The 15,161-nt window shown below is 29.5% G+C and overlaps 1 protein-coding gene across 1 annotated transcript; it reads right to left on the reverse strand.

Moving 5' to 3' along the window:
• Positions 1-5,016: 5,016 nt before the first annotated feature.
• Positions 5,017-5,674, reverse strand: LOC106371418 (putative lipid-transfer protein DIR1). Its single transcript, XM_013811486.3, has 2 exons — positions 5,295-5,674; positions 5,017-5,206 (listed from the first exon to the last, which is right to left on the reverse strand). Coding segments are annotated over exons 1-2 (306 nt in total). The 5' UTR covers positions 5,600-5,674; the 3' UTR covers positions 5,017-5,205.
• Between the last annotated feature and the right edge of the window lie 9,487 nt (positions 5,675-15,161).

Genomic DNA, 15,161 nt, shown 5'->3' on the forward strand with positions numbered 1-15,161 from the left:
ATACATGTTCATCTACGGTGCTTTTGATTTGATTAATACATGTTCTAGCTTGGTCTGTTAAGTATGATTCTCTAGAGAGTTGATTTGATTTGAAGTATAGTCAATGAGTCATTCTTTATTGTGTGATTTTATGTTGTTCGTCTGACCTGAAACTAATTTGATTTGTTAATATGGTGTGTTTTAGATCCAAGAAACAAAGCGAAAGGGAGAGTGGTGATGGTGTTAGTTTTCAGGAAAACTATAAGAAAGCATGAACTATTGAAGAAGATGTTGTCATCTTCGTAAAGAAAAACATGGTTGGATACTGATGAGCGTATAGAGATCACTGATTCAAGCTATCATCTTGACAAGAGTTTTAGCAGCAGAACCAATAGCTGTAGTGGTCATAGCAGCATCTCGGATGATGAATCCCATGAAGTTTAGCGGAAATATAGCAATAATAAAACTGTGGATATGTTACTGAAGGTATTACTGTGATGTTTTGTTCCAAGTCAAAATGTTCCAATTGCTAGAAATGTTCTGTTTATGAGTTATATTGTGAATGTGATTGTAGAGAGACGAGTTTGATAGATTCAACTACACCTAGTGATCCAAACACTCAGTTAATGCAATAATCTCAAACATCTCAAATCATAGTTTATAACATAAACAAAAGTCAGTTGATAAACGCTAGTATTTCAATTTAGAAACCCTTAAATCGGATTTCAAACTCTAATAAACCAATTTATAAACCCTAATAAATCAGTTTATAAATTTTAAATCAGTTTATAAACTTTTATAATTCAAATTATAAAGCTATATAAATCATTTTATAACACATAAAATAAAAGTCTGTTGATAAATACTAATGACTCAACTTAGAAACCCTTAAAATTAATTTTCAAACTCTCATAAATCAGTTTATAAACCCGAATAAATAAGTTAATAAACTTTAAATTAGTTTATAAACTTTTATAAATCAAACTATAAATCTTTATAAATCATTATGTAACACATAAAACAAAAGTCAGATTATTCTACTTATAAACCCTTAAATCAGTTTATAAACATGTATAACATTTATAAATCAATTCATAGACACTTATAAACCCATTTATAAACCATTATAAATAAATTTATAAATCCTAATAGATCAGTTTATAATTCCTTCAAAATAAATTTAGAAACCCTTATAAATCAATTTATAGAATCTTATAAATGTTTATAAACTTGGAATTTCCTTTGTAAGAATTTAACAGGGTTTGTATCATTTATCAACTCTTATAAAAATGTACCCCTTAAATAAGAGTTTATATAGGTTTATTAATTGTTTTTAAAAAAATATACATTATAAAAACTATAACAAAAAAAATTTCTAAATAGTTTATAAACGTTTGTAATTTTTTTGAAGGATTTATAAATTGGTTTATGAGAGTTTATAAAGTGAATTATGATTACTAAGAGTTTTTTTTTTTGATTACTAAGAGTTTATATATTAATTTATAGGGAAATTTTCCAAATATGACTCAAAACTTGAATGAAATGCATACTTATACCTAAACTTAAATCAAATGCAAAACTAACCTTAAAGCCTTGTGAAAATACACTCAACCCTTTGTGACCAAACAAAAAATCATAACTCATTTTTACGAATATAGCCCCGGTAAGTCCTTTGAGTCTTCTGAGATACTGAAAGTCGTATGGACGACTTCCAGGTAAGTCGTCTGGTGTTGTTGATCTTAAAACTAATTTATAAATTGTTTAAAAAATATTTTGACAAGTGAAAAATTAAAATCATGTAATTATAAATAGTTTTAAGTGATGTAAATTAAGATATAATAAAATTAAATAGTTTTCAACATAGATGAGTCAAAGTAGTTAATCATGATATTCTTTGATTTAGGGTTTGACAACATATGTTGTAGTATTGTACGTATTCTTAGGGTTAGATTTTGGAAAGATTAAATATTTTTTTGAAAAATTAAGTTTTTACCTATATGTGTTTATTTATGTGTATATAAACAATTTTTAAGTTTAATTTGAATTTATGAAGTGTTTACTTAGTTAATTTAGTTTAAATGTTATGTTTAGGGTCTAGACGACTAACATGTAAGTAATCTAGAAAGTCTTCTATTTTAGTTTCCCGCTAAAAATATTGAAGTCTTCTGGAAGACTTACTAGTAAGTCGTCCGTGAAGTCTTCTGAATCGAAAATATTTAACCTAATTATATTTTTTGTCTCTCTATATAAAAAAATATTTTCACATTCTCTCTTCTCCTCACAAATGGCTGCAAAAAAAAAATGTAATGTTCCTCTTTCTAAAACTCTCCAACCTCTCTAATCTCTTTGAACTTATAAACATCAAACTTTATAGTTTATATCAATTGATTGTTTTTGTCTCATGTCTTTCTCACTAATTTATCTTGTTTTTGTAGGTTTTTCATCACATGGTTCTCATCTTCCACTCATTTAAAGGTAAATCTATTAATTTTGGATATGTATTTTTGTGTGTTCTATAAAGGTAGATCTATCAAATCTTTCACTCATTTTCTCTGCTTTTAAGTGATTTGAACGTTTTTGGCTATGCACATTTTTCAGATCTGGATTTGGATATGCAGGTTTTTCAGATCTGAATTTGGATATGCAGGTTTTTCATATCTGGGAGACTTATGGGCTACAAAAATTCCAGGCGACTTCCAGGAAGTCTTCCAGGCGACTTCCAGGAAGTCTTCCAGGCGACTTCCAGGAAGTTTTCCAGGCGACTTCCAGGAAGTCTTCCAGACGACTTCCAGGAAGTCTTCTGACGGAGTCTTCTCTCATGTCTCCATTTCTTAACAGATTCGAGCGTTTTGGTAAGTTTTATGTATGATTTTTCTTCATTTGGTAACCTTCTGTTGCATAAAGTTCATACATTTTTCTCAAACTAAAACTCTCCAAACCCACTCTAATCTCTTTGACTTGAAAACACTAAACTTTATATGAAATTTTCATTTTTGTCTCATGTCTTTCTCACTAATTTATCTTTTTGTTGCAGGTTTTTAATCAGATGGTTCTCAGGTCATCATTCACCCCGATCTCTTAGACGGAGTTCTTAACTTATGATTTGACATTTTTTTTTGATTTTTTGTTTTCTTTTTACATTTTTTTGCTAAGAGACGGCTCTTATATCTCTTATTTAAGAGACGGTTCTTAATTTTTCTGAGTTAAAATCTAAAAAAAGCTAAGAACCGTCTCTTAGCCAAATCTAAGAACCCCAGTTAAGAGACTGGGGTTAATGATAGTCTCATGTTACACTTGGATATGTACTTTGTGTGTTCTATAAAATTATATCTATCTAATTTTTCACTCATTTTTTCTGTTTTTAAGCCATTTGAACGTTTTCTGATATGATATGCATGTTTTTCAGATCTGGCTTTGATATACATGTTTTCAGATCTGGATCAGACTTTGAAAGACTTATGGGAAGTATTCTCGGAAGTCTTGTAAAATATAATGCGGTAGAAGATATCCAGGAAGTCTTCCAAACGACTTCAAAAAAGTCTTCCTAGAAGTCTTCTGACGAAGTTTTCTTTCATATCAAGTGGAGTCTAAGCATATCTTTGTAGAAGAATAATCTATAATAGTTTTGTTTGTGGTATGTTTGTGATTTGCATGTGTACTGCTTTAGTTGTGACTTTTTTGTAAATATTTGGATAGAGACCAAATAAATATTATCAGTGTTTTCAACATTTACTGTTATTTTTAAATATTTAATTGTGGTTATATTGATAATTTTTAGTTATTTTCATATTTTTGAATATTTATTAGAAATAAAATTTATAATAATTAATATATTTAAGTGTATAATTGTGATTTACATATTTTGGTATCTAAAATATTTTAGTTTTTTTTATATTAGAGTCTGTTTATCTAGATATTAAAGATCTATCTGAGTACTTAATCAGTTTTACGGGGTGTATTGAATCTAAAATTTGAAGTGATATATTTTAGTGAATTTTTAGATGATTTTAGATGAATATTAGAATTTGGTCTGATTTTTGTTAAACTATTCTAGTATATCATATAAAACCATGGGATTTGGATTTTTAATTTTATAACTAAGAAACACTTCTCAAACACCCTAAAAACACTCAAAAATCTCCAACTTTAATTTTGTTCAATAACAGTGGATTTCAGAGTGTTTTATAAAATGACAAGTTCAGTAACACTTGATTTTAAAATGTTTTTAAAATCCTCGTTTGAATAACACTGGATTTGTCATTTTAATACAAATCATGTGAAACTCTTAGTTGAATACACCCTCCTTAGTTTGTGTTTAGTATTACTTTCAAATCTTGTTCAGTTCGGTTCTTCGGATCCAAATATTTACCCATACTTATTTTCTTTTGCTAATATAAAGCAAAATAAAATTAATGTAAAACAAATATTCTTGGCTTATTTAACATACATAATTATTGGATTATACTTTAAGAATACCAATAAAAATGACCAGGCGTCGTGGCAATATTGTTGGACATCTTGCAAAATTGACGTAGTCTATAACCAATAATATGTATATTCTTATAAAAATTATTGGTAACTATTACAAAAACACGACACAGTCGAGTGAAAGAGATTAGAGTTGCATGTAAAATAATGTGATCATTTTAATTGGCACCTGAATTCTATTTTTCAATTGATTTCATGAATTTTTTTTCTTGTAAAGCTTTTCTGATTTTTTCTAGCAATCTTATTATGTTTTTAATTCTTGGTCTGATATGAAAATTTCTTTTTAAAAAATCAATACTTGGTTAGACTAAATCTGATTTTGTGTGTGATGTTTTTCTTTACATCATTTTCCTTAACTCATAACTAGTCACAATTATTTGTTACTTTCACGTACAAAAACTTCAACCATGACCAAGTTCGACAAGATATGAAACTTTCAATTTTTAAGAACATTCTCGTTCCAACATTTTAGTTGATACGAATTTTAATGGTTTTGTATTTCTTTCTTTATTGATTTTGGATATTAAAGTAAGTAAATAACACAATGGATTAAGACAAAACAGTACTTTATTTATTTATTAAATATATAGAACACGGTTTTTTTATTTAGAAAAAGGTGACTGAAAAATAATTGCAAAATCTGGTGGTTTATTCGAATAGAACAACAAAAGACATAATAACTTAGAGACTTAATCTTGTGGCAGGCCAGCATTTGTCCCTTCCAGCTCAGTTCTTCAATCTGCGTTTTTAAAGAAAGAATAAACAAAATTAGCGTAAGACTTTCTCCCTATGTTCAACCAGTTTCCAATAACTTTACTGATTTTTACCATGGCAAACAGGAGGGTTTTTTAGTAATGCCACAATTGGTCCCTAGAGCCTTGATTTTGGCCGGGTCAAGCCCGGACCTGGTGAAGTACGGGCAGAGACATTCAAGATTAGCGGCTTTGGCCACCTTGCAGCATTGGGGAGTGGGAGGTGGTGGGTTGTTTCCAGTGACAGCTGGACTACATTTCTTCAAGTCGTTTGTGTTGACGCCACATATGGGAATGCTCGTAGCTTCTTCAATCATCATCGCGGCGGTTACAACCATCACAAGAGCTGTGATGAGGATTTTGGTATTGTTCTTACCCATTCTGTCTTCTTTTTGTTTATCTTAGCCCTCTTTTTTTTTCTCTCTCTCTCAACTCTATCGTGATCCCTTAAATGCAATGAGCTTCCTATATAGCAACCGTAGAGCCATATCACGGGTCTTTTGCGTCGAAAATTCGTAAGCAAGGGGACAAATGTGGTAGACCTTAGTTTCATGCATAAGTCTCCGGTAGAAATTTCTCCTTTACGCGTCTCATTAATGGGTTTTGGTCTTTGTATTTTTGCTTGCATTTGTCACTGCACTCATATAATATATTTAAAACCAAAGCAAGAAACAAAATAGTCATAGCTATTTTGTGGTGTACCACCAGGTCTCTGGTTTGTGAACTTGTATCTGATTTAATTACAACGAGAGGTAAACTTAAGTGGTATTCAAATATACAGTTTATGCTAATTGAGCCTATCCAATTATTTATATATTTGTTTATATAATAATTAGAGGTAAATTAATTTTCAATTTATCTCTATTTTTGTTATATAACAGAGATTTTTATTTTTCCTTTATAATCAGAGAATAAATAACATTTTTTCTCTACAATTAGAAAATACTATTTTAGAAAATACACTAGGGTAAAGTTTATCTTTATTACAAATTATTCTATTTAAAAAAAAATAGATAATAAATTAGAGACGGTCTAAATGAAAGTTAACAAAAACTTCAAATCGTGGTATTTTTAGAAGTGTCTGGCTAAAATGTTTAAACATCGTATGCTAAAATATTTAAATACTAGGTGTGTCTATACAACTTGTGCGGACTAACATATATCTAACAAATTTTGATATAAATATTAATTTAAATTTAAATCTAAATATTGAACTTAATACAAATTTTAAATGAATATTAACAATCATCTAATTTTAGTATTTATATTGACAATTTATGTATTTACTTTTTATTTATTTATTTAAGGGGTGCATATGATAGATCAAAATCTTCTCTATAAATAACAAAATATCATTAGATAATTTGGATTTGAAATAAATCACTTCTTCTTATTGTAGATTGATATTAATCACTTTTTATAATTCTAGAGGTCCAATATTCATAACCTAAGTAAAAACGTCAAAAACACAAAACATTAAAATAATAAAAGATATGATACACAAATAAAATGAAAATATACTAAAATCTAAAAACCTACAGACTAAGACTTGCTTCTCATACTAACATCCCAAAACACTTGGATTGATGGACAGTTGATACAAAAATAAAATGAAAATACACTAAAATCTAACAACCTGAGTGATTTGATTGTTCTAAAAAATTTATCGTAAAAGGTAGATGATTCATTTTATCTTATGTGATAAGTCAACAATGGGGAGTCTTATTGGATCAAAGATTTGAGATTTTTTCTTTTCAAAACCTTTCTTATTTTATTTTGTTTTTTTCATTCAAATCCCTTTTTTATTGTATCTAGTATTTAAAAATTATATTGAAAATTAAACTTATTAGATTTGTCATTTGTATAAGTTCTCTCAAATTCTAGTTTATTGAAAAATATTGATTTTGTCAATAAAATTTGGATGATATTTTATAGTGAAAAAACAATGAGTCGGAATGTCACCTCATATGATGGTATTTGAAACTTAGAAAAAAAAACTTCACATTAAACAAAAACAAATTGTTTAAAATGAAAAAAAGTGAAAAACAATTATTTTAAAATCAGTTTTTTAAACTTTTATATATTTTATATATTTCATAAAATGATAAAATATTGAATTATAAAAGTTTTTGTACATTATAAATATTATTTTCTTGAGTAGGACCTCCGCTGAGTATGTACCGGCGATGTTATTAAGTCAAGAACATGTAACCATCAAATATGTTTTTGACATGAGTAGTGTAGTTCTGATAAAGATTTACCATTGGTATTATGTTATATAGTAATTGAGACGTAAAAAAAGCTCTCAGATATGAAGTATCAGAATTTACAATGTTTTTACTGTTCTGATCCATCTAAACCACAAACTCATATAATCATTTTTGATATTCACTGTTAGCGTATATAAAAGAACATGAAACCCGATTGTTTACTTGTGGGTAGTTAAGAAACTTTCTCCAGTGATTTTAACTCTGTTTTTCCATCACGAGAAAGCAGATGGTTCACAAAATTGACGAGTTACATGACTAGAATAGACTTTTGATTTTTCTTTACACAAAAAAAATAAACTGTACGATTTGATTAATACGTAAAGTTACCAACCGGTCTATCAGCGCCTTTTTTTTAATATTGTAGTGGCTTAAAGAATATTTTAAAATGTGGCCCTACATTAATCTTTGAATTTTGAAAAAAATAATAATATAAAATATGTATCATTACTAAAGTTCTGATTGTACTTAATTATTTTTATATTTAATAGTTTGGATATGCTAAAATATTTGGTTTCTAACATCTAAAGCATGAACACTTTTTTTAAAAAAAAATGTTGAGTTTTACTTGGTTCTTTTAAGTTTATTAATTATAATTTATTAGTATATTGATTGAATTTTTTTGTTTGTAAAAGATGGCTTCAAAAATCAAAATCACATAGGTTAAAAAACCATTAGTCAAACAAAAATGAGATAAATAAAAGAAGAGAACACAAATTATTTTGTTGAACATTTATAAAAGTGAGGAAAATAGGATAATAAATAGGAATTAATAAACCAAAACAAAAAGTGACAAATCATCTCCATTTAGATAGCACGGTGTTTGTTTGTTTGTACATCTGAAAAATACATTCAGAAGATTCATTTTAATGTCTTACTAGATTTTGACCCACACTTGGAAAGCGCGGGTTTATTGGATTATATTATAATATAAAGTCTTATTATATCGAAAAATATAATCTTTAACAGTTATATAATCTATGAATTAGTTTATTTGAGAATTTATATATACACTTTTACGTAAAAGTTTCTTTTAGGTATGAGAATTATATCCGGATCAAAATAAAAATGAACCGACCCGAAAATATAGGTTTAGTTCAGGTCCAGAGAAGATAACCTATTGGTTTTTTTTGGATCCGCAGGTCTTTGTTTGAGTCTGGATCATACCCTAGACCCGATCATAAATATGTTGTGTTTATTAGGTATATTTGGATATTTCGAATATGTTTCCGGTATTATGGATATTTTTCTAAGTTTTTGGTTTACGATTATAGTTTTTGATTTTAGGTAAATTTTCAAATTAAAAAAATTGGTTATATGAATAAAATTTTCGGTATTTTTCAGTTCATCATGTCAGATTTTGGATAAGATTTTGAATTTTTAGGTATTTGAATTTTTTGGGTATTTGTTTGGAGTTTCAAGTACATTATTGTAAAAAAACATGGTTGATAAAATATTTTTCTTAGAAAAGGTATCATACAGAATAATATTAGGATATGTTAAAAATATTTAAAATATTGTATGGTTAGAATGATTAATGGTATCACCAAAAAAATAATAAATAGTTATACATGACTCTAAAAACTTTATATATTAGATTTTAAAAAACTTCTTCCCTTTTAATAGTTTTGATTCATTTTTAAGTGAAAAGTATAATATCTAAACCAATAATTTTCAAAATCGTGAATAATCAATATTGATATCGTGAAGTCGGGTTAGCTTTAACAGAACCAATGAATTTCTAAATTTTTGAAGGTAACATGAATATTCAGAAAACTAATTTTTAAATATGAAAATATCTATCAAACTATAGACGGTTGAAAGTTTAGTATATGATATGAGATTTTAGTGAGAAAATTTATATATGATATGATTACTTTATTATAAAGAAAAGAGGAAGTTAGAATGTACACATATATGTCGTGTAACTTCTCTTACTTTAAATCATATATTATATGATAAAAATGATAATATAAAACATTAGTTTTAATGCTTTTGCGATTAAAAATCAAAATGGTAAATATAGTAATAGTAATAATTAGGATGTAGGAGTGAAATTTGAATAAATAAATGAATTGAATAAATTATTGTTAGAGAAATATATGGTAACATATTGTTAGTTTAAATTTAAGGTAAGACCAAAAAATAATGAGTTAAATAAAAGGGTACAAACAACTTTCATAGGTAAATTTTTTAACACTTCTTCCTTTTTAATAGTATTTGATTTTGATGTATATCAGGATGTTGTCTATTTATATTTAGGTTGTGCTGCTTGTGCATCCAGATGAAGTTGCAACCGTGTTAATTTGATTATTTTTTGAATTTGCATCTAGATTCAGATGCACTTGTTAATGAAAAAGACTAGATAGACATGATTTATATTTGGATCTTAATCATACATTTATTATATTTAGAATAAATGCAAATTGGTGTAATTTTGATGAAAATGTAATTTTGCGGTTTTGGCAAAATATGATTCTGCGACTTTGACAGGAAAAATTAATTTTGCTGGAAAATCTTTTTATGGTTTTAGCTGAAAAGATAATTTTACAGTTTTAGCTGAAATATGATTTTACGGTTTTAACGGTAAAATGTGAATTTACATTTTCGCAGAAAAGTGATTTTGCAGTTTTAGTGGGAAAATATGATTCAGCGATTTTGGTAGGAAATTTTTTTTTACGGTTTGATCGGAAAACATGATACTCAATTTTGGCAGAAAAAAGTGATTTTGTGTTTATAGCGGTAAAGTAGATTTTGCGGGTTTTGTAGGAAAAATATGATTTTACGGTTTTGACGAGAAAATGTGATTCCACAATATTGACTGAAAAGTGATTTAGCGATTTGTGATTTTGATGAGAAAATGTTCTGATATTTTGGCAAAAAGTGATTATACGGTTATGGCGGAAAAATATTATTTCAAGACTTTGCTGGAAAAGTGATTTTATTAAATTTTAAAATCACATTTTGCGGTTTTGGCGGTAAAATGTGATTTGTGATTTTGGCGGAAAGAGTAATTTTGCAATTTTTGTGGGAAAATGTAATTCAGTGATTTTGGTGGGACAATTTTATTTTACAGCTTTAACAGAAAGGTGTGTGTTTTAGCGGGAAATGAATTTTGCGATTTTGACAGCAAAAAATATAATTTTACGGTTTTATGGAGAAAATGTGATTCCACGATTTTGACTAAAAAGTGATTTTGCGGTTTTGACAATAAAATGTGATTCTGGATTTGACGGAAAAGTTATTTTACGGTTTTAGCCAAAAATGTGATTTCACGACTTTGGCAGAAAAGTGATTTTTTGGGGAAAATGTGTCTACGATTTTTGTGGGAAATTTTTTTTTGTGGTTTTAACAGGAAAATGTGGTTCTGCGACTCCGGCTGAAAAAGTGATTTGCGATTTTAGCAAATGATTTTGAGGTTTTAATGGCAAAAATGATTTTGTGATTTTGGTGGGAATTGTTTTTTTTTTTATTTTGGTGGGAAAATGTGATTCCGTGACATTGGTGGGAAAAACTTAATTTTGTGGTTTTGAAAAATATGTGATTCCACAATTTCCGTGGAGAAAGTGTTTTTTTTTTGTGTTTTTGACTAGTCCTAGGAATTCGGGTTTTCGTTTCAGGTTGTTTCGGTTTATTCGGTTTTTGGCATATTCGGGTTGGGATGTTTAGGAACAATTTAAGAACCAGACATTTTTCAGATTGGTTCCGTTCGAGTAATGTCGGATTTGGGCCAGGTTTCTATTTTTCTTATAAACCCCGAACTGGAACCGTATTATAAATAAATCAGGTTTGGTTCGGGTTTAAAGTCCAAAAAATCAAAAAAATTCCGAAAATCCGAGTTAAACCCAGAAAAAACCCAAAAAATATAAGGGTAATTCGGATAGTTCGGATTCTTTTGAATATTTCTTATTTATAAATTATATTTTGTATATACTAAAATTAAAATATATATATATATTTTTAATATATTCAAAAAATTAGGGTAGCCGTTCAGTTCTCGGTTCGGTCCCGGTTTGGTTTCGGTTTTGTTTTTGGTTTTTCAGGTTTTGAAATATAGGAACCGTTTGGGTTTTGTAATTTTTGGTCCGGTTTCAGTCTTGGTTTTTATGGTTCGTTTTGGTTTGGTTTTCGGGTTTCATATAATATGACCAGGATTATTTTTGACATAAAATATAGTTTTACATAAAATATTTCTTTAGTTTTAAAATATGTAATTACATGATATTTGGATGTGGAGCAGAATATGACACTATTAACCATGCATTTTTTTAATTCTCACCGGCTTTACAAAGGTCTCTAGCAGCAACCGGTCTTTACCTTTGATTTTTTTGGCGTAAGTCATTACACAAATATATATTATCTATTCCCGCAAAAATTATACTGAAGACCCTGAATTGGATAAAGGTCCATACTATTGGATTTTATAGTATATCCAGAAAGCAAAAAATGATAAACTATTCATAGGGATAGACAAAGACCTGTTGGAAACTGTTAGACATGCGGAATCTGAATTTATTGCTTGGTTCAATGCTAACAATAGACAAGAAATAATATAATTTGTGCGACAATCTTCTGAGCAAGCTACAATCTCAGAGAGATGTATGATAGATAGATTATGGACACATGACGCATTCTTCAGTGGTTGTGGATGGACATGAAAAAACTCCAGAGGAGAAATTCAACATTTGGGAGCAAGAAATCAACAAAGAAAAATTTCATCACTACATTAGGAACTTAAGGTGCTTTTATAGGCAATGGAGTGCATGATACAACTAACGACCGATTTTTGGCACTGGCCGTAAAGATCTAAGCTCAACTATTCAAAATCCCGGAGCGTGGCCAAACTTTTCTACTGGATTGAAAGATATATCAAGACTGAAGAATATATTTCCGAACTTCTCGATTATAATTGTGTTTATTCTTCCTTCTGAAAAATGTATCGTCTAATTCATTAGCTAAGATAACAAAATCTTTACATAGAGATCTGTACTATATTAATTGTTATGTTCACTACAAGAAAATATTTATATTGTGACCAATTTTTTAGTCACAATAAAAATAATTCCGTAACAATATAACCATTGTGACAGAATTGTTACCATCTATGAATAGTCGCAATAATGTCGTCACAAATTTATGCGGTAACAAAAAACGTCTAAGTTTGTAACAAATAATTCTAGTAACTAGTTTGTCAGTAAAAGTGACAAAAATATAAGTAACAAAACCGTCACAATTATTGACTAAAAATCTGGTCTTAAACCGTTGGCTTTGGTGACGACTAAAATGCGTCCATTTTGTAATTAATTGCAACAAAACTTAGTTACTAATTTTCCTAAATAGTGACTACAACGTTGTCATCAATTCGTTACACTTACATACTAAAAAAAGTCTTGAATCCGTCACTCAAATTATTAGTATTATTACAATTTCTCAATTCGGTCATTTTGGTTTCTCTATTACAAAAACTTTGTCACATTTAAATAGCTACTAATTTGACGTATATAATCTGTTAATATTCTGTATTAAATATTTTAGCCCGTATTAGTATTATTTATACTATTTTCATTAGAACTACACAATTAGGAAATTATTATTAAAATAAAAACATACACAAAAACTTAGTGTCAAGATTATTATAATTCATGATAACCTTTCATGAAAACTCATTCTCATTTAGACAAGAATTTAAAGTGGTTTTTAAAGAATTTAAGTGATCCAGTTGGAAGTGGCATTTTAATACATAAAATAAACATCAAGTTGTGTCTTCACTCTACTCAGATGGATTATACGAACGAGTAAATGAATAGCTCCTAACTAAGAAATAAAGCCGCTTGACCAATATACATTTTAGACATGTGGCACAAAATTTATTTTACTAATTGGTGGCCTAAAGCTTGTGCTTTACCAGCTTCAAGGAAGGGATGGATTTGAGTCTATGATAGTAGTCTTTATGCATGCAACTAGGGTCTCCCACATTTGTCGGTTTATTTACTCATTTTGGACTCAAAAGACGACTTGACTAAAAATCAGGTCCTACCTATAACATAAGTTACTCAGGCCATTAACTTTGACATCAAATTTGAGTGAAAAATTTTAGCTAATTTTTTATATTAGACTTTTTATTAATGTTTATATGCAAACAAAGTTTATAGACTTTTCAATAATAGTATTACTTATCAAATTTTCAGAATTATTCATTCAGTTATTCATTGAACATTGGCGACTTCCTTTTGAAGTAAAGGATACCGAGCTCATAATGAGAAGGAGGCTTTGACCCCATACCATACTGCTCGACCAGCTCTGTCATCTTCTTGAAACTGTCATGAGAGGTAGCATTGAAAGGAATCCCAGCATCGTAGAACCACCTTGCTATGGCTCCACACACGTTGTCTCTTAAGTCTTTGTCACAAGCTCCAAACACCCCTTTCATATCCTTTCTGCCTTTCAACACATCAGGAGGCAGTGACATCACGAACTTGTCCACAGGACCATGGTTCTTCCTCTTGATAGCCTTTTGTATTGGCTGATCACCATCCAAGATCATCTTCATGCACGGCAGGTTGGTACTTTATTGTGAGAACTGCTCTTTCTTCAGCTCTTCTGGTTATGTAATTCTGCAGCTCAACTCTGACATGTTCTGGACAGATTGGACACTTCCTTGCATTCTTGTGCCCGCCAACAAGATGTTGTTTCAACCGTGAAATTCCAGCAGTTAACACCTTGTAGCAGAAGATACACTTCCAGTGGTTGACGTTATTGTTAACCATGGTTCCATACTTCTTTCCCGGATCCACTTGTTGTCCTACTCCTTGAGACCCTCCTCTTTGAGATGATCCAGCTCCAGCTCCAGCGTCAGACATGATCACAACTACAACATAGACAAACATTGAATGAGAAGAAGCTATTGACTATAAACAAGACATGATACTAAACTAACGTTAAAGAACATGATTCTAAACTTATATTAAAGAAAAGCCACTGACATAAGGAGAATCAAACAAATGTTATAAACAAGAAAGATCATGCACTTATATTAAAGAAAAACTACTGACATAAGGAGAATCAAACGCGTGTTATAAACAAGAAAGATCATACACTTATACTAAAGAAAAGCTACTGACATAAGGAGAATCAAACCATGTTATAAACAAGAAAAGATCATAAACATGTAGGCAAGAAATAATGTCGCAAAAGAAGAGAGTTACTATCAAAAGAAGAGAGTTACTAATACTATCAACTTAAAACCTTGGAAATGATATGCTACTGCCGTAAGTTCAAGAGAAGAGAAGCTAATGAGTTTAACTTAAGGTTTGTAAAGTTATTATATGGGAGATGAAATATGGTTAGTGGGATTGTGGGCTAAGTTAGTGGGATTGTGGATACCCTCCTCTACACGCCTAATACGTGATAAGAGTATATTTAGATACACCAGATATTCTTCGTAAACCGTTTTGTTAAGTGTACAATTTTGAATCACTTTTTTTTTATATAGGTACAACAAATCGCGCCGCTTTTAGCGCTTTAAGGAAACAAAAAAGCGAGGAAAATCAAGGAAAAGCGGGGATCTATGTACCTCGCCTGGCAATGGGGTCCCGAAGTGATGAGGTCCTCGCCATGAGGCGCTTAGCGCCATGGCCCCAGAAACGCTCGCTTTTTCGAACCAAGCCCAAGTGTA

Source organism: Brassica napus, chromosome A10, assembly GCF_020379485.1.
Source record: "Brassica napus cultivar Da-Ae chromosome A10, Da-Ae, whole genome shotgun sequence".
Taxonomy (NCBI): domain Eukaryota; kingdom Viridiplantae; phylum Streptophyta; class Magnoliopsida; order Brassicales; family Brassicaceae; genus Brassica; species Brassica napus.

Bases quoted from the DNA above. Each gene is read 5' to 3' on its own strand.
- LOC106371418 (XM_013811486.3), bottom strand. From the start codon at position 5,599: ATGGGTAAGAACAATACCAAAATCCTCATCACAGCTCTTGTGATGGTT.